At 32.8% G+C, this 27658-nt stretch overlaps 4 protein-coding genes across 4 annotated transcripts; 3 read left to right on the top strand and 1 right to left on the bottom strand.

The window, feature by feature from the left end:
- Window positions 1-794: 794 nt before the first annotated feature.
- LOC111003582 (arrestin domain-containing protein 17) lies at window positions 795-9022 on the top strand. The gene is made up of 7 exons (XM_022274182.2): window positions 795-1727; window positions 1843-1998; window positions 5340-5548; window positions 5834-6016; window positions 6819-7004; window positions 7186-7728; window positions 7945-9022. Exons 1-7 carry the CDS (start codon window positions 1613-1615, stop codon window positions 8008-8010), a joined length of 1458 nt encoding a protein of 485 aa, XP_022129874.2. The 5' UTR covers window positions 795-1612; the 3' UTR covers window positions 8011-9022.
- A 292-nt stretch (window positions 9023-9314) lies between these two features.
- On the bottom strand, window positions 9315-11898 carry LOC111003623 (arrestin domain-containing protein 1). The gene is made up of 6 exons (XM_022274244.2): window positions 11638-11898; window positions 11378-11521; window positions 11068-11276; window positions 10755-10940; window positions 10292-10480; window positions 9315-10169 (listed from the first exon to the last, which is right to left on the bottom strand). Exons 1-6 carry the CDS (start codon window positions 11759-11761, stop codon window positions 9771-9773), a joined length of 1251 nt encoding a protein of 416 aa, XP_022129936.2. The 5' UTR covers window positions 11762-11898; the 3' UTR covers window positions 9315-9770.
- A 248-nt stretch (window positions 11899-12146) lies between these two features.
- On the top strand, window positions 12147-16120 carry LOC111003622 (serine/threonine-protein kinase RIO2). Its single transcript, XM_022274243.2, has 8 exons — window positions 12147-12305; window positions 12381-12522; window positions 12669-12837; window positions 13151-13360; window positions 13867-14058; window positions 14670-14841; window positions 15104-15214; window positions 15682-16120. Exons 1-8 carry the CDS (start codon window positions 12240-12242, stop codon window positions 16099-16101), a joined length of 1482 nt encoding a protein of 493 aa, XP_022129935.2. The 5' UTR covers window positions 12147-12239; the 3' UTR covers window positions 16102-16120.
- Window positions 16121-20960: 4840 nt separating this feature from the next.
- Window positions 20961-27625, top strand: LOC111003624 (sorbitol dehydrogenase). The gene is made up of 8 exons (XM_022274246.2): window positions 20961-21099; window positions 21557-21590; window positions 21780-21913; window positions 24557-24747; window positions 25038-25222; window positions 25687-25865; window positions 26350-26471; window positions 27170-27625. The coding sequence occupies exons 1-8, from the start codon at window positions 21046-21048 to the stop codon at window positions 27345-27347; spliced, it is 1077 nt and encodes a 358-aa protein (XP_022129938.1). The 5' UTR covers window positions 20961-21045; the 3' UTR covers window positions 27348-27625.
- The last annotated feature ends 33 nt before the right edge of the window (window positions 27626-27658 follow it).

Here is a 27658-nt window from a genome sequence, read left to right as displayed (position 1 = left end):
ATGATATTCTGGTGATTGAAATAGAATTATTCATCCTCATTAAATGTACATATTGCCTAGATAGATTTAAAATATCAAATATGAGTTAACTTTAAATTATTTTATTTATTTAAACAAGGATCTATATTATTATAGGTAAATCTTTGTACACCAATGAAATTTTATTATCTGATAAACTTAGGAATGCTATATTTACTTGATAAAATATTAATAGTGTTATTTAAAATCCAGTTGTGAACTTTAGAGTCAAGAAAACTGACCATCTGGAATCACAATTCACAAGCACAACCATATCAACCGAGTTTTGACTTTTGAGGCGTTCTTTGACATAAGGTATATTTCTTTGTACTCACTATCCTTCAATTTTGACTTGATATTGACAATACACAAAATCTAATAGTGATCGTACATACTCGCTGAGAGCTAACGCGACCTACTTAGATGATGTACTTCTTCTAGTATCGTCTCGGCTTCTAGCTTTTTGTTGCGATTTACTTTATTTATCATTCCAAAATTTCGTCGAAAGATACGTCTTAGTGCAGGCTTATGAACGTCAAAAACGTTTACAAAATTCGCGAAAGAGCAAAACTATGCCATCCGTTCGATTCCATAACTTGAAAAGGAGGCCTTGTTCTGAGAAGACAATATAATATGTAAACGTAAGTTTTGCAAAAACTAAGAATTAAAAGAAATACAATTATATATATAAACATATACATACAAGATGAGACAAATACACAATAAAATTACCAAGAATTTTGGTACTTAAATCAGCGAAAAAAATAAATTAAAAATCATCAGCAAAACAGCGAATTAGGTTCGAGAAAGGCACCCAACAATGTTTTCTCTAAATCCGAACAGCCCACTACCGAATATATCCAGCTCGAACGAGAGGTGCCTGAACTCCTAGGTTGGTTTTGGTAGAAGGAACTTGGAAAATATTGGTGATTTTAGACCTAGTGTGTAGTAACCTTTATACATTAATGTTTTTTTAATAATTGTTTTGAATCTGTTGCAAAAGGCAGTTACAATATTTCCCTTGGAATCATGTTATATCAGCTTATACTTAGGCCTATAAATGAAGTATTCATTTTCTGCAACCTGTAAGATGGCTGGAAATGACATTCCCCTTATTTATTGTATTCCTGAAAACGATACAGTTGTAGATATATTGGAATTTAAATCACTACGCCTATTATAAATGCTGTACTTTGTTGCATCTGTATGGAATCGGTATGAAAGTTTGTGTGTTCGACTTTCCACATACAATACTGTTAAGGCATCTTGACCAAACCTCCTAGTGACAAAGCGTGAGCAAATGTCATTCTCTTAAAAATTACTTTGGCGGTAGTACGTCACGCCTGTCGTAATGTGATTTTGTCTAAAGCCCTAGACCACTGGCACTGACCAGAATAATCTCCATATTTTGTGGGAACCGAAATTATAGTAAATAGACTTGTGAAAGCAAATTACAATACTAACAGTCAAAGTGTTACTAATCTGTGTGACAAGCAGCATAGTGTAGATTTAAAATTAGAATTACCAATTTTAGAGTTTATTTTAATTTAGATTTCGTGTTACTTCCAAATAGTTAACTTTACATCAGTTTAAAATGGGCTTTGATGAAGGCCTTATAACATTAAATAGTGACAATGGTTCCTATTTTTCTGGGCAAACAGTTTATGGTAAATTAGTTTTTAGTCAGGACAAAATTAAGAAATTTCGAGGTAAGTGGAAATATTGTTTAAATAAATCTTGAAAATTTTAAAATTACAAACAGAAATACTTATGTTGTTGTAATTTTAATAATGGAGGTATATTATTTTGTTTTGTATTTAATAGGTATATATGCAAAATTTAAAGGATACTGTAAAATTCATTGGACTACTCAGCACAGTCGAAGAAATAGTCAGGGTAAAAGTGAATCTTATACAGTCCATCATGAATCCTATGAAGAATATATTAATCACAAAGCCTTTTTAATAGGAGGAGAGAGAGGTGAGTTTTATAGTTCATTTGACTTAGGCAATTATTAAGAAACTCAACCGCTTCATTGTTTTATTTTCATAGAAGAGTTTGTTTTAATATGTTTCTTGAAGATTAATTAATCCATATTCTTCGGTGCTGTATGAGAAAACTCTGATCATAATTTTGTGTGTCATTCTGCAGTATTTTTCTATGCTTATCTGTTAAACATGTAAGGTTCTGACTGATTTCAATAATAACATAGGTTTTTATTTCTCAACAAATATATTTTACGTCAGTTGCCATACTCAGTACTCAGAAGCAAATATAAATATCTTTGGAATCATTAAAACCACATGTTCAAACCTAATAATAGTCCCTGTTGTATCTCAGACTAACAGCAATTATACTATATTAGCATTGCAATAATATAAACAGTATGGTATGGTGATTTTCTTTCATTAAAGTTATTGCACATTTAAATAAAACTGTTTCAAGGTATATAAATGTTAGTTAAACATTATTTAGTATCTCAAATTTGAAGTGTGATTTAATATGAGATAATATTTTCACATGCATTGTATACATACAAAATAGTGATATGTTTACTAGAATAGTACACATGCCTATCTAAAGTTAGTACCTAGTTCTTTTTTGAGAAAAGGGATACTTTTCTTAAAGAAATATATTAAATATAAGCTGTGCAAATAGGCTTAAGTTCTATAAAGTAAGGTAACAATTATCTACTTGATAAAAGGGACTAGTGCTAGACTGGCTACTTATAATTAATTTGCGATATTTTAAAATAACTGTTGTTTACTATGTTGTATGATTATTTGCTATTTTAAATAGTACCGAAAGTTTTACCCTGGCGTTTTCTCTTGTCCTACACCCTCCGTCTTCTTTGTAGATAAGTAGAGATTTCTGCGATACAAATTTAATGACGATGGAATAAGTGACACCAGTATCTTATATCCATAATAAATATATTTTATTTATTTTTATTTCATTGTTTAAACATAGTCCGTTTGTCGGTATCAGCATAATCATCTGTATAGTATATACTATATCTATTGGACACTTTAGTATTTGGGCTGTCTGGCGCCGTCTAAACTGACGTCATTTTTGGCAGGTTTTTAGGCAGATCATACACCAATATTTGGCATATTTAATTTTTTTTATTGCTTAAAAATAATTTAAAGTGGTTAATTAGAGGAGTAATCTGAAAATTGTTGTTAATTCATGTATTGACAAACCACATCTCATTTAAATGAAAACATACACAAAAAGGCTTACCTCATATAAAAAGTTATTGTGATCGCTTGTGTAATGATGAATACATACATAACAAATCCTTAATTTTGACAAATTCGGATAGGCAAAAATTCGCGGTTTAACAACGCCCTAATTCTGGCCCGACGTGTCTGTGGCGTCTCGTAACCCGTGTAGTTGACCTTCTACAAAATCAAGGTTAAGAAAGATCGGGCATAGGACTTAAACAATAGGTTGATATTATTAGGTTCGGGTTTTTTATCCTATAATCTTTATTATAGGATGTCAAATACAAACAATGATATAAATGTGGAATTAACTATTCGAATCGAAATCAAGAAACTTAACTAATATTAATTGATTTTTATTTATACACATTTATCTTAAAGTACACCTGATGTAATTTATCAATATTATCCTAAAAATACAAATCCACTTGTGCATAATACATTTTAAGGATTTATGATGAAACTTTTAAATTTGGAACACCTAATATTCTACGACAATTGGTATTTGCAACACGTAGTTCATAAAATACAGTAATACCCCGACTTACGCTACCTCGACTTACGCGAATTCGGAGTTACGCGATTTAATTTTCTCGTCTATTCGTTTTTTGTTTGAACGCCGCGCAGTTAAAGTCAAGCGGCGGCGTTTGTTTCTGACCCCCCCCCCCCCCCCCCCCCCCGCATTATTATTCGTTCAGTTTACAACAGGCACAGACGTGTAGTGATGTAAACTGTGTAGGATAGTGATGATGTTCAAGAGCTTGTGGATTCACACAATGAGGAGGTCACAAATGATGAGCTCATATCAATGCGTGAACAAGAGGAAGAAATTGATAATCATGATTCTTTGGATCCAGTTCAATTGAAAGATCAAATGACAGTTGGAAACTTGAAGAAACAGAAGCCCTCAGTTCGATTGAAAAAGGGTTAACAATTTTGGAAAGCATAGACTCCAATGAAGAGCGCATTTTTGTTACAAAACATGGAATTAAAAAATTACTAGGATGCTACGAGGAGATATACGGGAGAAGAAAACGACTTTGTAATTACAATTTATGAAGCCTTCTACATCAAACTAACTTCGGATTGCGTTTATACACTCTATTAATATAGTTTGTCATATTATCTAGAATGAGATACTAATTATTTCCTAAATTATTGTTTTATTTAGTCTTCAGTCCCAATTAAACACACTTTGTATGTCTTTATATGCAAATTTGTACCCCGACTTACGCGAATTCGACTTACGCGGATACCGCTCAGTCCCACCTATCGCGTAAGTCCGGGGTATTACTGTACAGGAGTATAGAGTTAATAATAGTTCAAATTAGCATTCTATCACAAAAATTACTTTAAAAAAAAAAGCCTTTTATTCGACTAATTTTACATTATCTATACTTTATTACTTTATATTATAATAATATATATATATATATAATAATATTATAAAGAGGAAAGGTTTGATTTTTTGTTTGTTTGTTTGTATGAATTGAATAGGCTCCGAAACTACTTGGCAGATTTGAAAAATTCTTTCACTGTTGGAAAGCTACATCATTCCTGAGTGACATAGGCTATATTTCATTTTCAAAAAAAATAGGCATCCTTACTAAAATTACGATAACATTAACATTTGTTTATTATTTGATACAATTCTAACAGATGGCGCTGAGTTAAAGGTTGTTTAGTTTAGGTCCGTGTCGTGGTACCAACGTTTCACATAAGTTCTCCTACGGTTTCCCTTGATTAATTTACTGCTATGTAATATAACAAAAACCTTAGCCACAGCAACGCTTGGCCGAGTCTGCTAGTACTACATAAAGTCCATGTGACCTCCCAATGAAGTGAGCAAGTCGAAGGATTTGGAAGAGGCCCTCGAAATTCTTCCACTTGCCTCATTTTTTCCAATCCTTCCGGCGTGGACGTTATCCCTTTTATGCCTTCATCCCAATCTCTGGTGGCCGTCCTCTTTTCATTAGTTTTTTTCAACGCAGAATTGTATTAAATTATAAAGTAATATCTACTTACATCTGTAATAAATTCTCTCTGATCGTAAATACCCAACGCTATGTGTAATATTTATTCCAATTTTTTCAGGTGAAGTGGAATTACAACCAGGTAAGTATGAATTCCCTTTCGAGTTCCAATTGCCGGGAAATTGCCCATCATCATTCGAAGGGACCGTGGGACACGTGCGATATGAGATCAAAGTGGTTGTCGACAGAGCATTTAAGATTGATCAGGAGAAAAAAGTTGCTGTTCGTATCATTGCGCCTTTGGATTTAAACCAGGACCCATACTGTCGGGTAAGCACGTCAAATGTCGTCGATCGTATTCACCATAATACAAATCCACAGGAGTACAAATAAAACACTACTAGCTGAGATAGCCTAGTTCCTGGCTGAGCGATTGTCAACCTTCACCTCGTGGGTTTGAATCCCATCGCTGGTATTCGTACAATTTACATTGTTCGGTGAAGAAAAATAGTAATGAAATCCTTACCATCCTAGTAATGATTCAACAATATGGTTGATTTTGAAAAAAAATGGGCACGTCTGCGACCTGAGGTACAAACCAATGGTTGGTTCCAGGAACCCATTCAGTTTGAATTCGAAGATGTGTACTGCTGCTGCTGCGTAAGCCGGGGTGCGACAGACACAGTAGTGAAACTACCTGTGGCGGGATACTGCCCTGGGCAGCTGATACCCATCGAGGTAGCTTGTGAGAATAGTGGCCGTGTTACCATAGATGACATTAAGCTGATGATTAAGAAGGTATGTTTGGGCGCTTGTCGCCGACTGCTGAAAAGCATTGGAAACTAGTTATAATAATATTTGTGGACCGGGTCTCATCTTTTATTCTCTTATTTAGTAGTTTCATTTACAGATTCTGTATAAAGCAATCAAAATCGGTGGTACTCATATGATATTTTATATGTGTAAGTTTTAAAAGATACCGTCCTATTAATAAAATTTTTACTAACTCTATACTCGCCCTTGAGTCTTGACACCAATGTGGTGTTAATTAATGTCCATTGTTTTAATTGCGGAAATTATAAACTCTAACGTTATACAATAGCGTTGAGTCCCAGCTTTGCACGACTGAATATTTGTTTGATTATACATATTATATGTAATAGTTATTGTATAGATGGCTTATGTATAACTGTACATAACTTACCTCAATTGTTTCTCGTTTCCGTAGCGCATGCGATTTTTCGGGCCTTTGTAGTTGGGTTGCATATCAAAGTTTTTCTTTTTAGAAAATACTATACACATAGTTTGTATTTATATACAATAAATTTGCCTTCATCAGGATTGGTAAAATATTTTTCCAAAGCGGTTTACTATTGTTATTGTAATATAAAATATTAACTAAAACCTTTTTGTTTTGGGTTCTTTATTGTAACAACATGGAAGTAGTTACAGAGCCGACAGGATTATGCGTCTGATTCATTGATAATTTCTGAGACCTTTTCACACACACATAATTAATTTCGCCGGAAATCTAAGCTACTATATCACGAAGGCTATCAAAATGTGTATGACCTATGTAAGATTTATTGAACTGTTTTAGAAAGTAACATACCACGCCGCTACGAACCCCGCTACGAGAGAGACAAAAGATTTGATAGCAGAGATCAAGAAAGGACCAATTCCTGGTGACACCACTCGTAATTGGACTGTAGAAATGGTGGTGCCTTCCATTGACATTTACAATCTTGCTGCCTGCAGATATATTGACGTAGATTATACATTCAAGGTATTTAAAACATTTTCAGCTCTGGATAGATTGGGTAGGTAAATGTAAATAAAACATATTTACGCAAAAATATGATTACTTAAACTAATAACTAATACTAGAGAGATCTGCTGGTATTTTAAAGTTGTGTGGAGGCTATAATTAAATATTTTTTTTTTACATAAACCTTTTATTATTCCAGGTTGTGGTTTCACCTAGTGGTTGCCACAGCGACTCCAAGGACTATAAGCGTTTAGTTATCGGGAACATACCTTTAGTGGGTTACCAAGACGATGTCCAGAACCCTCTTCACGATCAAATGCCGCAAATAAGTGCGCCCATTGGCGACCAGCCGTCATATCAGGAGAACGTTTCTTACCCCACACCTTATCCTTACCCCGAAGTGACTCCTTATCCTTCGGGAACTTCGTATCCTATGACCCAAAAAGACCAAACTCCGTATCCACCAGACCAATTTGCTTCAAACGTGCCATACCCACCACAGTACTCTCAAGTTTCTCAAAACCCACCGTATCCTCAAGTTTCCCAAAACCCACCGTATCCTCAAGTTTCCCAAAACCCACCGTATCCTCAAGTTTCCCAAAACCCACCTTATCCTCAAGGTCCTTCACAATCTCCAATAGCCAATCCACCATATCCCAATATTCCTGGATTAAAGACAGGAACATTTGGTTTCACGGTTCCGACATCAATGCCTTCAGAAGGGATCCCTCCAAGTATGCCAGTAAGTTCTTGAAATTTTTCTTGTAATCTACTCAAACTACCTATTATATAGTTAATACATATGATTTTATATGGTTTTCTTCTAAGTTTTCCTTGTGTGCAAGTCTGATACCGAGTTATTTGTCTATATTATGTAGTATGACTAAATAATTAAAAAAAATAATTAATACTGTCTACGAACATAAATCTAAATTGTTTTTATTGGTGTACATTTTAGGCGGTGACCCCAGCTAATCCATTTGCCACCGCTAGCGCTCCGCCCGCACTTGACAAGGAAAAATAATCACGTTAATTTTATATATAAGTTGAGTTATATTGACGCATTTTTCTAATATTATACGCTTTACAATATAAAATTAATAACAATTATATTGTCTTCAGAAGATATGATCAAAGATCATTTTAGAGTAAGTTTTATAATGATATTAATGTATTTGACATATTTTTTAATATTTCGAAAATAACTATCTATATAAATCTAAAGCTAATTGTGTAGTTTGGTCTGGTAGCTTGTTACAAATCTTTGACTTTTATATTATTATTATAGATATTTTATAATATAATATAAAGAGATTTTAGAGTAAGTTTTTATATTTTTATAATGCGAAATCCGGTTGGTACTACATACTTACGTATTGCTTCTACAAATCGTATGTATATTCTTTATTATCATTGTTGGAGTTCTGAATGTTTTACCTAAGCGTCCTAGCGATGAGAATCCATACACTGTAGGTACATTATCTTTAGCATGAACACATGTAAAAACGTCTATAGCGGGAATGTATTCTTTTATTTACATATGCCACGAGTGTTCGAGTTTGTAAAAAAACTTTTAATTTTATAAATAATGTAAAACCTGAGAAACTATATATATAGTCTTTTTGTGTATATTTACTTAATTTTCGAGTATTCACGAATTAATTGAATCTCTATTGTTTTTTTCGATTGCAGTAGGGTTGTATAGACGTAACTACGTTATGCAGGTTCCAGGTAATAGTTCCTGTACATCCGTTTAAATATTGCGAAGACTATGACATTTTCCTTATTGCAAATGATTACTTGTGACGTATCTTTACATTAATCTGTAATTTTATGAGAATCTTTTCCTTCCTACATTTTACGAAATCAAAAATGGTATGGGCCATGTCATGAACGTTTATTACTTTGAATTTGTGTTAAGGTAAATTTTATAATGAACAAAAACAAGTTGTCTGAATGAACAAAAAGTGAACTTCCTTTGACCTAGATAGACTACCTACACAAACAAAGATTTCTCTTAACAAAGTCAAGTCTTTTAACTAAAACTGATGTTTGCAATGCTCATTTGAGACATTGTATTGTAATTTCAATTCAATTTATTTTTAAGATAAAATAGTGATACTCATAGAACAAATGCATAATAACTTGTTTTCTAGTCGGATTTATTGAATTTTTATTATATATACTGTCTCTTTTTATATAGTATTTTTTAAACATTTTACAAAAATATTAAGTGCCTATATGTTATATAAGAATTATTTTATAAATAAATGACATATTTTATGAATGTAGTTTTATTTTCAAGAAAGAAAAAAAACTGATGTTTTTTGTTAGATAAAATTTAATCACTGTTGATATTAAGATGTTTATCCATTCACTACATAAAACATTAAAAGTATCTGAAGAGTAAGTATTTTTGCACAATATTTGCATATTTCTTATGATCTACACCACTTCATCATATTAACCATCCAAAATTTCAGAAATATATGTATACTATAAAACGATGTTTTATTAAAAAAATAAATCAAATCTAGAAAAGTACAAAAATGGCAGTCTTGGAACCTTAACATTGCACAAATAAGAAATGTCTATGGCATCATAACCTTTAAGGCACGTTGGCTTAAAGCCGATAACTATATTATTATAAATATAAAAAATAAATTTAAGAGATTCAAGATTTTTCAAATCTTTCTGCCAAGCAAACACTTTCTTGCACCTATATTTTCTGCTTATTATAAAAATTGTGTTTTTAAATATATGATAAAATTTCCAATCTCAACTTCACATAGGAGGAGCACTGGGTTTAGGAAAATTGTTTGGGTGTGGCATGTTGCCATCAATTACTGGGTATGGTGGTTCAACAACTATATCAGGTACTTTAAATCCTATTTCATACGGAACAGGAGAATTCATGACATTTTGTGGTTTATATCCCTGTGTAAATGGCAATTGTATTTTAGAACTGGAACCACTTTGTGGATATGGTGTTTGATTCACATTTTGTATTTGTATGGGTATATTAGGAATATTGTTAGAATCAGGAAACCCAGCTTGTGGAAGTAAATATGAAAGTGGATGTATATATGTCCCTTCAACTGTTTCCTTAAGGGGTATTAAACCAATACATAATTCACACTCATCTTCTAGATCTTCAGCACAGCCAGACATCTTTACTTTTACCTAAAAAAAAAGAACAGTAATAGTTTTTACTACTCCTTGTTCCCATCTATGAGTACATTATGTAAAATATTTTCCATACATAATAAGTATCCTATAGTGATTTTTACGATTTATTTGTTTACCTTTAAGAAATAGGCAAGATCTATTATATTACATGCCTCTAGGTTATATGCTATTATATCTGGCACTCTCATCTGACATGTGAAAGAACGTTTGGTGTTTGCCAATATTGGACCTTGAACCATTGTTTCCAAAACCTCTTCTGGTGGTGTGTATGTTGACTTTGGTTGCTGTGAATGATATCTTTCTCTCTGGAAATTTTAGTTAATCAAGTTATTGGTGGATAATTCATAACGAATTTCTAACAATATAAAATATATTAGTGTATGTAATAGCACTAAGGCAATTACAACTTGAGTACAAAACTATGTTGAAATTAACATATCATAGGTAAGCTTTAAATTATTATGTTAATATTTTACCTGAGATAGTCTTAGTTATTTTAAGATAAAAATATTTTAAAATAACTCTAATTTCTTACAGAGAATCAGTAAACCAAAAATCATATATTAAAGGATAACAAACCTTGACAAACTGGAAAACTATTTTCCTAACCTCCAGACTGCTGTTGTTTTTAGAGTCAATTTTAATTTGCATCATTTGCCCTGGACAATAGCCCGACACAGTTAAAACTATTTTGACACTTATCACGGAGTCCTGACAGAAACAATTACAGCTGGATACATCTTCAAATTCAAGCACAATGGGTTTCTGAAAACAAAAAAAGTTATATTGTCTTAACAGTTTTCATTGATCTTACCCAAACTACTTTTCTTATTATAAACATATTAACAACTGTACCCTGTTAGATACTTATTACTAAAATTAAAATGAGTACCTTGATATCTTGCACAGTATTTAAATCCAAAGGTGCAACAACTTCAAAATCAGCACTCAACTCATCTCTTTTCATATCTTGGTGTTCCATAACTGCTACAACTCGGTAATTAATAGACCCCTTGGTGCCTTTAAATGAAGATGGTGCATTGGGTGGAATTTGATATGAGAACTTGAAGGAATGAGAACCAGCTGGGAGCGTAGTGGGCCCTAAGATATTATATTATAATTAAGATATTGTCATCATTTGACACGTTATGTGGGTTGATTGATAATTATTACAAAAGTATAAAAAATTATTTATATCAAACCTCCACATAATAATTGTTCGGTACTGAAGTAAACTTCTCTTCCAGAAAAATCAATCTGACGAACTCTTGAAGTACCTGAGTACTTCTGAACTTCATTTTCAGGCCATTTTACAATTGCTTGACCAATGTAAATTACTTTAATATCTGTAATAATAAATAAGCATTAATTTTAAATGAAACAAGAATTTCATATATTTTAACTTCACATACTTCATATATGCAAGAACTGCAATATGTACAAGATGGATGATAAAAATTACCTGCAAATGTTAACTGGTCTCCTAATTCGAATTGAATTTTTCCCGATAGCACTTGTCCAGAATAATAAATTAATCTTGGTTCATCTAACGTTATAGTACCTGCTTTAAATCCCATAAATGTCATTTTAATTAGTAAAGTTATCCCATATATTCTAAACTAAAGCGTAATTTTTGCGGCAAATTCTTTGCTAAGTTCAACAATACTACAAAAACCGAAAATCTAATACAAAACTTAATTTTTATAAGTTTGAAGTGCGGTATTTTTTAATGTATTGTTTTTTTTTTATTATTATACTATGTTATGTTATGCAGTATGAACTTGGCTTGGCAACTTGGTGGATGTCACGGCCACGCCTATAGTATAGATGTCTGTGGAATCAATCCACAGATAAAATAATATACTAGACCATGTTCTACTTTGTTTCGAGTAACCACTTTTTTACTTTGTTAGCCTAAAGGTCTCGCTACCACCGCAGCATTAAAAATTAAAAAAAAAATACGTTGTATTTTAATTCTTATCAGTCTTTTATTTATGGCATGGCTATAAGTTAACATTGTGTATTTTAAATATTCAAATTGTTTGATAACAATAACCATAAATCATGGGAAAACTCGACGTTGCAATGTTGCGTTACTTAACTGGTGAAGATTTTCGAGTCTTAACTGCGGTAAGCGCTATATTTATAATAACATTATAAGGTTATATTAACTACTATTTTTCCAACAATATGAATTATTTTCAGGTTGAAATGGGAATGAAGAACCATGAATTAGTGCCAGGATCTTTAGTTGCTTCAATTGCCAATTTACGTCATGGTGGAGTCCACAAATTGATGAAGGACTTATGTAAACATAGGTTGCTTACGTACGAGAGAGGAAAGCAATGTAAGCTCTAGGCTGTATAAAATCAGTACTTAATACTATGCTAGGACTACAAAATGTAAACATTGTCTAATAATAATACCTTTTGATCTAGCTTGTTGTTTTAAAAGTCTATTTTCTTGATTTTATTTTGAAATGTTTTATTTCAGATGATGGCTATAGGCTCACAAATTCTGGCTATGACTACTTGGCACTGAAAGCTTTGACAAACAGAAAAGTAATTGCATCATTTGGAAATCAGATAGGTGTGGGAAAAGAGTCCAACATTTACATAGTAGCAGATGAAGATAGAACACCTTTATGTTTGAAATTACATAGGTATAATACAAATAGTTTTTATTCATATTTGGTTGTAAAAGTGATAGTCATAACAGGCTGCCTGACATTGGTATTAAGTACGTAATACACCTAATACAATAGAATTCAGCTGGAACCTTTGATTTGGTCAATATAACCGGTATGTTTTCTAAACAATACCATCATAGATGGTTTGACTGTATTTAAAAATTTGTCCATTATAAAGATTTTTATTTTTATAGATTAGTAGAACCTATTAAATTTAGTTTTATTTGTTGTTTATAACATACATTCAATAAATTTATATTTATTATATTTTTGGCAATAATTCCAGACTTGGTCGCACCTGCTTCCGTAATATAAAAGATAAGAGAGATTACCATGCCCACCGGAATCGTGCCTCTTGGCTTTATTTATCAAGAATTTCAGCCACAAAAGAGTTTGCATACATGAAGGCTTTATATGACAGAGATTTTCCAGTGCCCAAACCGATAGACTTTAATCGACACTGTGTTGTAATGGAGCTTGTAAATGGAGGACCATTGTAAGTAATTTGGGTGTTTCATCCTACTTAGTATGTTATAAATATTTTATTTGTTCATTAATTTCTTCACAAAAATACATAAACTATCCTTACTATACTAAGCCAATATGATGTTAGATTTCTTTATAAATATGTATAATTAAACATACAATTTCAAATACATAAGTTACACAATATCTGTTCAACTGGCTGGTTATGGCTCTTTGTATTGTAAAGAACATTTGCCTTGCTGTCTCACATATTCCCTAGTTATAAAGAATAAGATATTAAGGGTAAAGCCTTGCTAACAGTCTGATATGTACGGTTTTACTTGTTATACATTTCCACTGGTCTAAATGCTTCCACAGAGTCCTTTCTGCAATAAAAAAATTGTTATATTATTTCTTTACTTCCATTCCATTCTTCCATTCTATAGTTTTTATGTATCGGAATAGCTCTCGTGATTTTCCAGCACTCTGGGAAATTACAGTTATCCTGGCATACATTGTACAAATATATAATTTCAGAACGCATGTAACCTCAGTATCAGACGTAGAATGGCTGTATGATGAGTTAATGGGTCTGATAGTCCGTTTGGGTAACTGTGGAGTCATACATGGAGATTTTAATGAATTCAACATAATGATTGATGAAGATGGACACCCAATTATCATTGATTTCCCTCAGATGGTCTCCACTCGGCATCCTAATGCTGAACAGTAAGTAGATCAATTTCACATTAATTTCTATGATATCTTTGTCAGCTAAACATGTCTTCTTTTCATAATTTCACAAAAAACAAAGTTGTAGGCGTCATCTACAATAAAAATATAAAGTAGTTATGTATCATAATCATCTAAATGAATCATTTTAGAAAAGGGAAAAATTTGCTAATGAAAGGCTTAGGATTCATTGTTGCATAAAATTTGAAGTGATTTCTACTGTAATTTGTTTTTTAATTTATTGAATTATTCGAATATTCATTTAAAAAAAAATTTAAAGTACATACCTATATAAAATGCATTTCTCGATCTCCCTTAGAGATATTCTGCGAAATATTCAGAGAGATCTTTCTCAGCATAGCATGATGCGACATCCGCTCTATCTCACTCTCTGACTTGCTTGCTCCCTTCTCTCACTCCATTGCTATTTGCTTCTTTCTACGTTCGCCCTTTCTCAGTCTCTCTCACACTTTCGTAACGCTAATATTATTATTGCGTTTCATCCGTAAAATTTTACCCTCATCACTTCATTTCACATAATATATGTGTTGTTTAATAATTTTATTGTGATTCTTACTGAACACATATGGCACCTTTTTTTTCTTCAGATATTATGACCGTGATGTACGCTGTATTCGTGAATTCTTCAAGAAACGCTTCAGTTATGAGAGTGAAGAGTATCCAAGGTTTTCAGAATTGGAAAGAGATGACGAACTTGACACTGAAGTATCTTGTTCTGGTTACAAACGGGATGTTGCCATTGAAAATGAATTGCTTCAGGTACTTGCTTTATTTTGTTTGATATTTTAACAGCTCATTTCCAAATGTAGGAATGTCTTGTAAGATGAGGATTGGAAGTACTTTGATGTACATATAAGACAAAGCACATATTTATAGTAAAACTATTTTTGAAAAAATGAAGTGTATTTGAGAAATGTAATGAAAAAAAAATAAACTTAAACAAACTTGAAAATTTACATAAGTCGCCATTTTCCAGTTATTTGAATTTGAAATAGTATTTAAGCCTTTATACATTTATTAGGAAATGGGTATTGGTCTTGAAGTCAGTGAAGATGAACTAAGCGATGCAGAGGATAATAACGAAGACTCCACAAAAATGAATGAAGATGAAATAGCTTGTCTAAGACAAGAGGTAAGTTTTCTTCAATAACTTATAGCTTCATAAATGTTATTCTAATTGCGCATAACTTAGCAGGCCTGGATTTCATTCCCAAAACAATCTGTGTTAGGGCGGGTTCTTACTACGCCGGACGGGTAGATCCGTGGGTTGGAGGTAGTAGGAACCCGGCCTTAGAAACATTATTTTTTGCCTTAAAGAAGAATTGGAAAACTTAACAAAGTATTTAACATATTTTTTTAAATAAATGGTCTCTGCACAAAAGCACAATTAATCATCTACCCTTACTTATAAGTAATTTAAGTGTAACCTAATTTACTAATAAAGCTATTTAACATAAAGTGTTCTCTATTAAGGGGAAGACACTCTGTCCTTGTGTACTTATTTTCTATGAGCTAAATACTTTTTTATAAGTCAGTTTTATAAATTCAAATAATTTTTTGCTTTACACAATATTCTTAAAGACTTATAAATATTTTTAGGTTGAAGCATCTATACAACACGATGAAACTGTCCTAAAACTTACTGAAAAAACAGATAATTTATCATTAGATGATGAAGTGCCTACCTTGGTATTAAATCCATCCACTGAACCTGATACAAAAGAAAATACAGAAGATAACGAAGAGAACAAAGAAGATAAAACATCACAGAAGTACAGACTGGCTATGATAGAAAAAGCTTTATCTGACGTTAGATCCATGAGATCGTATACCTCTGCAAGTACGATAGCCCCCGAGGTGGTTAAATCGCAAGTAAAGAGAAATCTAGAACAGAGGCAGAAGAAGATGGAAAGAAAGAAGGCGATTGCGAAAGGGGAAGCGAGTGCTGTCACAAGACAGAGAAGAGACAACACAGAGACCATCAGAGAGAGTCATGGTTTGTGGGGCTGGGCAGAATAAATATAAAAATATTATACAATTTGTGTATTATTTCATCCATTAAAGTTGAACAAAACTCCATTTGTCACTACTTCCCTCTTTGAAGACAGTCTCCTTAAAGCCTCAGCTAGCTTTACAATACTAAGCTCAGTACCAGTCACTATCCGTGCGGCTTGATCGCTTGGCGTTGCGTAGAGATGTGGGGTATCTTCATCTTCTACGGCATTTACCATAGAGAGTGTTATTTTTAAAGGTATATACAGTATTTACCACACTACAACATTTCTTCAAGCTTTATTTTTGTAAATTCTGTTGTAAAAAAAGATATAATTACCCTACCACCATTGTAAAGGCAAATGAGATTTACATAAGACTGTACGGAAGTGGCCAAATAGTGGTACTTGGATATGACTGAATCATCTATGTATCGTTGAACTTCAAATACGGCTCTAGAAAATGCGGAACCACATTAATCTAACATTTTGTTTTTTTTTGTAATAATTGGTTCAAATGGAATCCGCCGATCCGGATAACGAAGACGTTTATGTCATTCTGTTCTTATTTTGCTATTTTCTCTGAAATTATGGATGTTACTAATCCAATAACATAATTTATGTGGATTCTGCAGTATTTTCGTTTTCGAAATAAAATTGTCCAGAAACATGTCGTAAAAGTGTTGCAGCGGTTCTCATGCAGCAAATTGTGATCAGGAGTCCATTAAGAATAATCTGCCTCTCTATTTCTACGTCATCTGGTAAAGGCTAGGTAAAATCTAGTATAAACACCTTTTCAAAGGTACAGTTATAGGGATAACCGTACTACCAGTCACATATCTAACACCTCTTCAATCAATCTCTGTTGCTTTCTCACAAGGCTAGAACTAGGACGAGAGCGTACATACTGCCATCTATTGATCGGCATAAGTTAATGTCCTATAATGCCTAGGTAGGGCAGAGGACGTCCACAGTGAGTCTTCATCGCGTTCGGTCTTGGGCCTCGTATTTCACCTCGCTCCAAGTCCTACCACCTCTCTTTGCCTCGTCTGCTACTGTACGACGCCAGGTTTGCTTGGGACGGCTACGCTTTCGTTTTCTTGCGGGTTCTAATCAAGCGCCTGCGTGGGAATAAGTTTGGGATCCCTTCGAAATGTCGCGAACCTCCAATCCATCCAATTCCACTTGCGCCTCTTGATCTGCTGACTGATCGGGGTTTCTCGGCAGCACTCCAAATCCAACATATTGCGTAAACAGTGCCATCACAAGTAAGTAATTGCGTAAGTACTGCCATCTATTGATTCAAATCAAATCAAAATATCTTTATTCATTTAGGTAAAGATGTACACTTATGAACGTCAAGAAAAACAAATTAAATTAATCGTAAATTTACATTAACCACCAGTTCGCAAGTCAAGGGCGCAGAGCGGGTAAGAAGAACTGGCAAGAAACTTTCCGCCACTCTTTTCAATCGCCAAGTTTTTAATACAAATTGTTTGAACTGGAGCAAATCAATCCCAAGGATTATGATCATTTAAGTATTCGTCACATTTATAAAAGGCTTTATTAATTAATTTACTTTTTAAGGGCTTTGAATTTATTTAGTGACAGTTCTCTAATTTCGCTTGGAAGTTTGTTGTAAAAACGAATACAATTTCGATATAAGGAGGGGTTTATCTTCTGGAGCCTGGTTGGTCGCACACTCAAATTAGTTCTGTTACGCGTATTATACTGGTGAAAGTCACCATTTGTTTTAAAATCGTTTAAGTTTTTTCGTACATACAACAAGGCTTCAAGAATATATTGACCGGATAATGTCATAATATTTAGTTCCTTAAATATTTTCCGATTGCCATGTTCATCAACTAATTAACAAAAGTCACAAGTAATTTCTTTTTTCTTAACAATTTGCGTACTGATTAATAACTACGAAACTTGATATGTGAGATATCAATTGACATTGCTGTTTAAAATTGGATCATAGTTAACGAACTTTAAGTTTCTTGAAAATGGTTATGATTTAAATAGCGTTTTTTTAAGACTTTTAAAAGTTAGAGAGAAAATTATTTCATAAGCAAGAAGTAAACGTGCACGATATTCATGACGCCCGAAACATATTTAAAAGAGTTATATAATTGGAATTGATAAGATTATCGTTTTGTTTTTAATGTAAATTGTTTATAAGCTCTGTAAATAAAGATTATTATTATGATTATATATTATGAACTACGTTTTATCATAAACGTAATGAAAAGAGTTGCAATAATAAAGATTACCTATGTTTTGCTATGCTAGTTAATACAAGTATAATTCTTACGTTATATAGGAAGCAAGTATTATGTACCTAACGAATTTGGCGCGTTATACGGGAGGTGGTCAACAATTTTAAATATTGCTTGACGTAATACATGAACGCTCCTTTATCTAAAAAATCTAACCTACCTTTTAATATAAACTAAATCTGTCTATTTGCACCTATTTAACTTTTACTGAAGTATGTTTTCTGTTAAATAATCTTTACGTTGTGTAAAAAAAACATAGAATTAAGCATGTTATATAAATGTAGCGGTTGAAGAGGCTTTCAATTATTCAGCTTCGCAGCCACCTACCTGGTGTGGTCAATTTAGAGTAATACATATATATAAAAAACCGAAAAATATCTACTTCTACTTTCTTCTTCTTGTTCTTGTAGTGCCTCTCCACTACTGGAGGTTGGAAGTCAACTCGTCAAGCGCATCATCAGCTGTTCTACGCTCCCACTCCCGTCCATTCTCTGATATTGCGAAGCCACGACTTCTACTTTCTACTACTCTTAAAAATTTCATGGTACACAAAAATGCGCGTGGTAACTTGCACTTTATCAAGTAGTCATAGGTCATTGACGTTGATGCGCCAAGGGTAAAACATTTCAATGATTACCCTTACGTAAACATTTATATCTCATCATATTTGTAAATATATGAAAGAGGTCAAATCCGTTTCCATAATTGAAACTACGATAAAGTTATATGTGATGGCAGCTGGTTAACTCATTTCATTCTTTTTGGCTGCTTAGTTTTAGTATAAATTGAGTTTTGGTAATAATAAGGCATACATTTTATACGGCGATATTATTACCCACTCGGGGACTTACTGGCGTTGTAGCTCAAATATGAATTCTTGGTTCAAGCACAACTATGAGCAAATAAGTGTACCGGCAAACTAGATTTCTATTAAGTGACAGGACGTAGTTCAATAAAATAGGCCAATAGTTTTGGCCGTTCGTTGACAGTCAAGACCACGATAGAAGTTTAAAAGTTTTTGTGAATCGACTGCCCTCATTGTCCGTGCAGCTGCCCTGCAGTCATAGATGTAACTAGGAATATAATAGAACAGATGTACAATTTGTGGGTGTGTCAGTTTTTTTGTATATTTGAGATTATGAACCTTTCCCATAATTAAAGAAAGAGATTTGGAATGTCGAAAAATTTTGTGGATGCCTTTCATACATTCATATACATATATATTTAAATATAAATTTGATTTCAGGATAATTCTAAGACACTTGACTAAACAAGCGTATAAATCAGTTATAAAAATCTGCTTTTTAAGAAACTGTGCCTAAAACAATATTGTTTATAATAAATAAGATTTATTTAAATTCAATCGGATAATTTTTACTTTTAACGTTTAATAATTTTTTATCTTTGTGGTTTAATATTGTATAGATACATATTTTATCATATAATTACAATGCGCATTAATATATTACGATTACGTTGTAATCATGTCCTCTCGTTGTTTTCCTTCGCAAATTGGAATTTGGTTGCGTCTAAAAAAATTTAACGCTTAATCACAAGGCTTATACATACACTATACTCGTACAATATCATCTTATAATTTCACATGACTGCAATACTAAATAAATATGTAGTACCTACATTACAATTATGCATCATCTGCATCTGCATCATTCTGTTGTTTAAATGGTGGTCCTAAAAATGATTGCGTCAGTACCTACTACTTGCTATCCCAAAGGCGCCTTTTCAGACTAAAGACTAGATTGTGACTCGATTTAAGCCTTTTAGCTTTAAGAAGAAAGATTTTATGTAACTAACAGCACATTCTGATATTTAAAATGATAAGACAAGTTAACAGTGTTTCTGTCCAAAAATAATATTCACCTTTCCTTCTAATGTCGTAGTAAACGAAATAAAATAAATAAAAAAGCCTACATTACTACTGTATTACAAAATAATTTTACGCTACACAAAAACTAATCTTCAGTAGTGGCCTCTGCGGCTTCAGTTTTCCTTAAATCTATGTATTTAATTATCTTTATACCTATTGATAATGATTAAGAGAATTAAATTTAAAACCGACAACAGGTTTTATTAAGCAAATTGACGACATCGTATCGAATGTGCAAAAATTTCCATATTGGTTATGTTAATCTATTTAAATTTATTTCTGGAACATTGACAAATTATTCAAAAGATTGAAAAACTAAGAGGCCCGACCAGTGACGTTAATAGTGACGCAAAACCCCGCCTTCCAATATTACTACAATGTTCGCTAGCAAAGTCAAATTATTATTTATTTAGGGTATTTGTTGATAAGCTAAGCGTTCAATAGTCAAACTAGTTTTTGCCGTGACGAACTACGATATTTGTATTCGGAAAAAACTTTTTATTATATCTTAAACACTCGTTCAAGAAATAATTACAAGGTTAGATTCTTATCTAATATTATGACTTTTAATTATTTTCAATTATTAATTTACTTTAAGATCTATTGATATAAATAAGTAATTTATTAGGTAAACTTTTATTTTTTTCTAAATTATAATAATAAGTACAACTCTTCAAACACTCAACCATTATCATATTTTCATTTATAAAGCCCCTAATTACGAAACGGATTAATGTTTTATCTACGAAATAATTCATCGACAGTAGTGGAGTGACAGTTGTGAACCGCGCACGCGCAGAAAATGGCTCAGGATAACCTAACCGCAGTTCTGTACAAGCCCAAAGATTTGCGTCTCGTAAGTTTACCTTTGTTTTTATAAGTCTGTATACAATTACTATTTAATTATATTTGTTTTCTGTCACTTATGGATTGTAAAGAGAATATCATCTATTTAAAATACATTTTATGCTAAATATTAATATAACGATAATATCTATGCGATTATCATATAAGCAGTTTTATGATATATAATATATAAGTAGTTGGATTTTTTGTCAATTAGCTTTAAAATATAATAAAATATAAATATATCTACGAAGCCAATTATCTTTTATTACTATACCTATTTTATAAAATAAACCTTGTATTTAATTAGGTCTTATTATTCAATTACGTTCTTGGTTGGTTTTTCATTAAAACATTTATAGATAATTATATAATTAAAAACAAAAATTAGACCTATTAGACCTTATTTTGTCATAGAATTAATTTTCCTTGAATTTTAATCAAATTACATTTTATACCTATTACAGGAACAAACGCAAATACCAGAAATTAATGACGATGGTAAGTAAGACTTCAAAGGTATAATAATAAAATACGCAAGGGCGCTATTTAAATAGACCTTCTCAATTATTTATAAAAACACAATGTTTTTATAAATAATCGTCATTTAAAGCGATGAGAATAGCATTAAAAGAAAAGATTTTATGAGATACATTATATTTTACGATAAAATAAGATAATATATTTCAGAGGTCCTCCTGCGCATGGATTGTGTGGGTATTTGCGGATCAGACGTGCACTACTGGCAACACGGCTCCTGCGGCCACTTCGTCCTCAAGAGACCCATGATTATGGGTCATGAGGCTTCAGGTGTTGTCGCTAAGGTATGCCACTATTTTGCAAGCATTAACGATTTTCACGAACAATTTAAAGAAAAAAACATTATAAATAATTAATTACATTTAAATATTTAATCCCCTAACACCAGATAACAAAACACTTCAATTCAATTATTTAATAACAAGTTTTAACACAGATATACATATACACATTTTATGTAAATGAAACCAAGCTGCCAATTAAGAAGAGCATTGTTATTTGTCACTCAATTGTTTATAAAGAAATATAATTTAATTGTAAATAATTATTCTATAGCTTTATATACGTTGTATGATAATTGGGTCGAATGTAGGTTATATAGACTTTGATAAGTTTAATTTTATTACAGTAGGTATATGTAATTATAACTATCGTAAATAATTACAACTTTCAATATGGATTATTTATTATGCTATGTACGATATATGACTTACTGTACACCATGACTTTATAAATGTATGATTAATATTCAAATATATGAACTTGTTTAGCAAGAATAGCAAGATGGCGTTGCCGGAAGTGTGTGTTTGAAAATATGCGTTAAAGCAAGATTTTTAACCTGTGTTAGAATGTGGTTATTATTAGTTACGCTACTGATATGATATTTGAGATTTATTTAGAATTGCATTTAACTATGTATGTGTCTTATAAAATATGTTATACACGGTAAATAACTCAACTGAAATTGAAAACGCGCTGTAATACAATATTATTATTGCTTCTGTAATTGAGTTACTGAAGAGCCATCCAATGAAACTGCGAAGATAAAAACTAATCATATACAAATTAATTAAATTGTTATTTCAAGGATTTAGCGTAGCCATAAAGGTTGTTATGTAGCATTAAAATATACCACCATAAAAGTTAAGTATCACAACGATTAGATAAAAATTTAAACTCGAAGAATCACGTAACTACATAATATATAACTAAAAACAAAGGGTAGTTATTTTATTTGTTTCTTCGTATTTAGCCTATCGATTCTAATTTAAATGATTCGTACATGTTGAGGAAGGAAGGTTCTTTCTTTGTTCTGGTCTTGAAATAAAAAAGGATACTCCTGAGGTCGAGAATTCTTACTCCTTACAGTCGGAAAAACTTTGCTCGTTAGCGGATTTTAGGGTCTTAGTGTCATTGCAGTGATAGTGTAGTGCCTTTAGTTGTAGTGTGGTTACATATTTATAGTCCACAAAGTATATATATAAACGAGACGGAACGGATACAACTTGCTATAGACATTAATATATCGTTTTATAAAGGAACTATCATATAAAAAAAATCAAGAGCATACCGTTTTATATAATGTATGTGCAGGTATGACTTAAAATAGACAACCTTGCAACGTTAGCGTAATCATTGCAATTCTACTAGAGCATGTAGTTTAACTGCATATGATTGCACCTAGGATAAATGCGACGCGATCTTTGTCAAACATCTTTGTATTTGGCTGTTTCGTCTCAGCTAGAAACAAATTTTAATACAAATATTGTATTATTAAATCCTTATTTATCAATTTTTAGTGTATGCCATTGAAAAGTAGAAATTGAGCGTTTGTGAAGATTAAATAGAAAATTCAATTGCTAGTAATTATCTTAAAATATGTTGTTTATTTTTCGACGTAGTCCTTACCTCTCAGGTTTCCACACTTTTTCTTTTTTCTAAAAGTTTTTTTACTGATCCCGTACAAATATTTGACCGCGGTGACTAATACATCATCATCTCCAAATGAATGCCTCCTGTGATGTTCCTTTAACCATGGAAATTCGTAGGACATGGCAAACGTCGCAACCCAAATAGCTTTGTGTAATTCTCTGTCTCTTATGTTTCCTCAGTAAACATTCTGGCACTTTTTTCACACCCAAATTATAGACACTTTCTATAAAAGTATTTATTTTATGGACTGTAAAAAAAATAGTAACACGACGATACGCCAGGACAATGATGTCAACTTTAATAACTGCATAATGATTTATTATACTCAAAGTTCTCTTTCTCCGTTTGAACTCAGCACAACAACACGTCGAATATGGTGCAGCATGGACTCTTAATATTACTTTTATATATTGATATATCAGCTCCGTAAGCGGAAACCACCACATTATTACCACGCGAAATCAATAAGAACAAGTTCAGACAAAACGCAAACAAATGACTTCTATTTTTAAAAAACAAAAGAGAATTGATGTTTTTATTAACTTTCTTTCCATGCAATGATACTAAGCCCCAATTTCTAATCCCCCACGTAATCTATACACATAAATAAATAAAATGGTTAACATCTATTGGATAACAACCTTTTATCTATTTCTTCTGTTTACACAGCTAACCAAATTTAATAAATACATAGAGTGTTTTTGATTGCAGTAACTGCTTAACTTTTGAAACCCTGACAAACAAGTTTTTCTGTTTTTACTACCAATAACTCGTTTCTAAGAGTTCAAAAAAAGGTGGAAGATGGAAAACCAACGCATGTCTAATAGGTACCTTAAAATGTGTTCGTGAGAATAAAAACTCTAATACGTCTATAAAACAAACCAAGGAGATAAATGCAGAAATTTGAGACAAGAATCGGGCTACAGCATCACTTTTTGAGATGACGAACGATTTTTGAGATAACGAACAGCTGCATAATATTTTTATACTTTCAGATCGGCAACAAAGTGAAGAACCTGCAAGTTGGTGACCGCGTGGCAATAGAGCCAGGAGTTCCGTGTCGCTATTGCGAGTTCTGCAAAACTGGCCGATACCACCTGTGCCCGGACATTCAGTTCTGCGCCACCCCACCAGTTCACGGAAACCTGACCAGATATTACAAGCATGCTGCTGATTTTTGTTATAAGTAAGTTTATTTCTCTATTTAAATTAATCCTTTGCATTATTGATATATTCTTATTTGGTTGTGAGTTTTTTTAATTCTGGTATTTACAGGCTTTAAGAAAGCCTGTAAATACTTAGTAAGTGAAGCCGTTAAACACGACTTCACTTACTAAATTATTCAACTTATGGCGCCATCCTACAATTTTAACTCTTTGACAATAATGCTGAAAAATATTTGAGACATCGAGGTAACAGTTGAAATCTGCCATCAAGTTTTTGAACAGAAATACTTAAAAAGTATATTTGAACCAGACTCCCAGACCACGTGACAATGGAAGAAGGTGCACTATTAGAGCCCTTATCGGTGGGAATCCACGCGTGTCGCAGAGGCGGAGTCACCGCTGGCGATGTGGTTTTAGTTCTGGGAGCTGGCCCGATTGGTCTCGTCACCATGTTGGCGGCTAAAGCTATGGGGGCAAGCAAGATTCTTATCACAGGTGGGTTTAATATAGAACTAACACAAAGTTTTTATGTACATATTTATATAGGATGCAGAACATATTTCGATACAAATAAAAACGATTGAATTTAGAATTGAATAAACAAGGCATTGCTTTTCTTGCCATCAAGAATATAAAGTATATTATATGATTGTCAGATTTATGAGATATTTTACTGTATTTCACTGTAGTCATTTTCGTGCAATACGCTCTGTATTAGCCTCTCTGTATCTACTAGGAACCAACCTTTCCAACCTAGTCGGTGGAAGGCCGCGGCGTCATTTGTTCTGCCGAGGTCTCTATTCAAGGAGTCTGCAGGTCCATCGGTTCTAGTCTATGCATGTCCTGCGCACCGCCAAATATTGCCATATCGTCGCTTACGCCGGTCTCACGAGTGGCGTCATTTTATACGCATTCATATTCAATGTATTGTCAAAGTTATATATGTAATAACATTGCAGATATCCTTGAGTCCCGTTTACAAATAGCAAAGAAGTTGGGTGCTGACTTCACCCTTTTAGTATCGAAGGATTCCAACGAAGCTGACCTCGTGAAGAGCGTCCACGAGTTGCTAGAAGGACATCCTGATATCTCCATCGATGCTAGTGGAGTTCAGAGTACAGTCCGACTTGCATTATTGGTGAGTTACATGGTTTCACAGCGCTAGATATGATTGTCAAAATGAAAAGTATCATTCCAGCAGTTCACAATCTTTCTACACAAGTACACGTGTATTTGAGTAGAAACCAACACATACAATTCAACGTATTATTATTAGGTAGATTGTAATCTACAGAAACAGTAAAGTGAAACCGTCAAATTACAATCTTAAAATTGTCAACTGTCCGAAGCCTGTCTGTAATCGGTCGGCTTTCTGATAGACCGTAGAACAAGCATGGTGGCATATGCCGTCCAACCAATCAGCGCGCGAGGTGCGTTCCCTTTCACAATTGGGACAGTTGACAATTTGACTGATTTGATTCATTCGACAGTTCACAATCTCTCGAGATAGATTACATCCTAACGGTATTTACAATTTTACGGTGACATATAAAAAACAGATGCTTTAAGTACTACACACAAAAATAAATGGCAGTGTATTTAGTTCCTTTTACTTATTGCAGTCAACGAAGTCAGGCGGTGCTGTGGTGTTAGTGGGTATGGGCAACCCGGAGCTTACTTTGCCCTTGGCTGGAGCTATGGCGCGAGAGGTCGACATACGTGGGATCTTCAGATATGTCAATGAGTCAGTACTTTTTCTACTAATTCCATCGAATATATCTCCCTAAAGAACTATCCGTGAAAAACAATTTTTATCAATTTAGTTACTTTATATTAACTACTTGCGAACAACAATAGACTAAAAGCGAAATAATTGAATGATAATTGATGTGTAACAAATGACTGCAACGTAACAGTTGAAAAGGGCGCATACGTCTGGCTATACTCTAGGGGCGTAACTCCGACGATTTAGGTAATCATCACGCTTATAAAACTAAGAAAGCCTTAGTGATCAAAATGTACTGCCTTGGCTCGTACAGTTATAGATTTATAACATTTTATCACTCTGTTTGTTGTCACTGATCTAAATCTACTTAAATGGTGTATGCTTTGACGTTATAAAAAAAAGGATTTCAAGTATTGTATAAAAACACTATTGCCATTATTCATTATTAATATTTTTATTTAATTGATCGAAAAGCCGTTGAAAGAACAATGTCATGAACTTTAAGTCAATGTTTATTAATAATAATATTATCCGTATCACCTCGACGTCCGCCGCGCTGATCTACAACGACTCCTGAGGTATGGATACTGTCCATGGGCGGCGGATTTTTATATTATTTATATGTCACTTAATATAACATATAAATAATATAAAAAAATATTTATAAGCAGACAATCATGACTCCATATGGTTATATAAGTTTCCATTAATTTCAGATACCCAATAGCACTTGCCATGGTGTCCAGCGGACAAGTTAACGTCAAGCCATTGGTGACTCACCATTTCCCACTCGAGCAAACCCTGGAGGCATACGAAGTTGCTCGTTTAGGGACCGGTATCAAAGTCATGATTCACGTAGAGCCCAAAGATAAGAATAATCCTATAAAATTCTGAAAATGTAAATTGCTTTAACTATTAAATAATGTTTGTCTCTCATAGTTCAACTACCACTGTCATTGTTTAATCAGGCCCTTTAAACCTTATTTATTTATCCCCTGAATGTTATTGTAAAAAGTTGAAGTTTATTTCAATGTAAATAGATAGAATTGTCTTTATTTTGTGAAAAACTGCGAATCGTAACCGAATTGATTCATCTCTAGTCAAAATGAATTGTAAAAAAGGCTATTTTTATTCGATTCGTATAATGCTGTTAATAAATATTTACCAAACAACTGTTTTCTTGTTAGTTTTTAACCCATTATAAT

Source organism: Pieris rapae, chromosome 5 (assembly GCF_905147795.1).
Source record: "Pieris rapae chromosome 5, ilPieRapa1.1, whole genome shotgun sequence".
Lineage (NCBI taxonomy): Eukaryota > Metazoa > Arthropoda > Insecta > Lepidoptera > Pieridae > Pieris > Pieris rapae.
The sequence above is the reverse complement of the archived record's forward strand: the minus strand, read 5'-3'. Positions and strand labels throughout refer to the sequence as shown.

What these genes read in the sequence shown, in the direction of transcription:
- LOC111003624 (XM_022274246.2), top strand. Translation starts at nt 21,046, where the DNA reads ATGGCTCAGGATAACCTAACCGCAGTTCTGTACAAGCCCAAAGATTTG. An exon ending in CTTCAGGTGTTGTCGCTAAG is followed by an intron (nt 21,914 to 24,556) that starts GTATGCCACTAT and finishes TTATACTTTCAG; the next exon opens with ATCGGCAACAAAGTGAAGAA. An exon ending in CAGTCCGACTTGCATTATTG is followed by an intron (nt 25,866 to 26,349) that starts GTGAGTTACATG and finishes TACTTATTGCAG; the next exon opens with TCAACGAAGTCAGGCGGTGC.
- LOC111003623 (XM_022274244.2), bottom strand. Translation starts at nt 11,761, where the DNA reads ATGACATTTATGGGATTTAAAGCAGGTACTATAACGTTAGATGAACCA. An exon ending in AGACCAGTTAACATTTGCAG is followed by an intron (nt 11,522 to 11,637) that starts GTAATTTTTATC and finishes TTATTATTACAG; the next exon opens with ATATTAAAGTAATTTACATT. An exon ending in TAGTTTTCCAGTTTGTCAAG is followed by an intron (nt 10,481 to 10,754) that starts GTTTGTTATCCT and finishes TAAAATTTCCAG; the next exon opens with AGAGAAAGATATCATTCACA.
- LOC111003622 (XM_022274243.2), top strand. Translation starts at nt 12,240, where the DNA reads ATGGGAAAACTCGACGTTGCAATGTTGCGTTACTTAACTGGTGAAGAT. An exon ending in GTACGAGAGAGGAAAGCAAT is followed by an intron (nt 12,523 to 12,668) that starts GTAAGCTCTAGG and finishes GTTTTATTTCAG; the next exon opens with ATGATGGCTATAGGCTCACA. An exon ending in TTATGTTTGAAATTACATAG is followed by an intron (nt 12,838 to 13,150) that starts GTATAATACAAA and finishes CAATAATTCCAG; the next exon opens with ACTTGGTCGCACCTGCTTCC.
- LOC111003582 (XM_022274182.2), top strand. Translation starts at nt 1,613, where the DNA reads ATGGGCTTTGATGAAGGCCTTATAACATTAAATAGTGACAATGGTTCC. An exon ending in CAAAATTAAGAAATTTCGAG is followed by an intron (nt 1,728 to 1,842) that starts GTAAGTGGAAAT and finishes TGTATTTAATAG; the next exon opens with GTATATATGCAAAATTTAAA. An exon ending in ACGTAGATTATACATTCAAG is followed by an intron (nt 7,005 to 7,185) that starts GTATTTAAAACA and finishes TTATTATTCCAG; the next exon opens with GTTGTGGTTTCACCTAGTGG.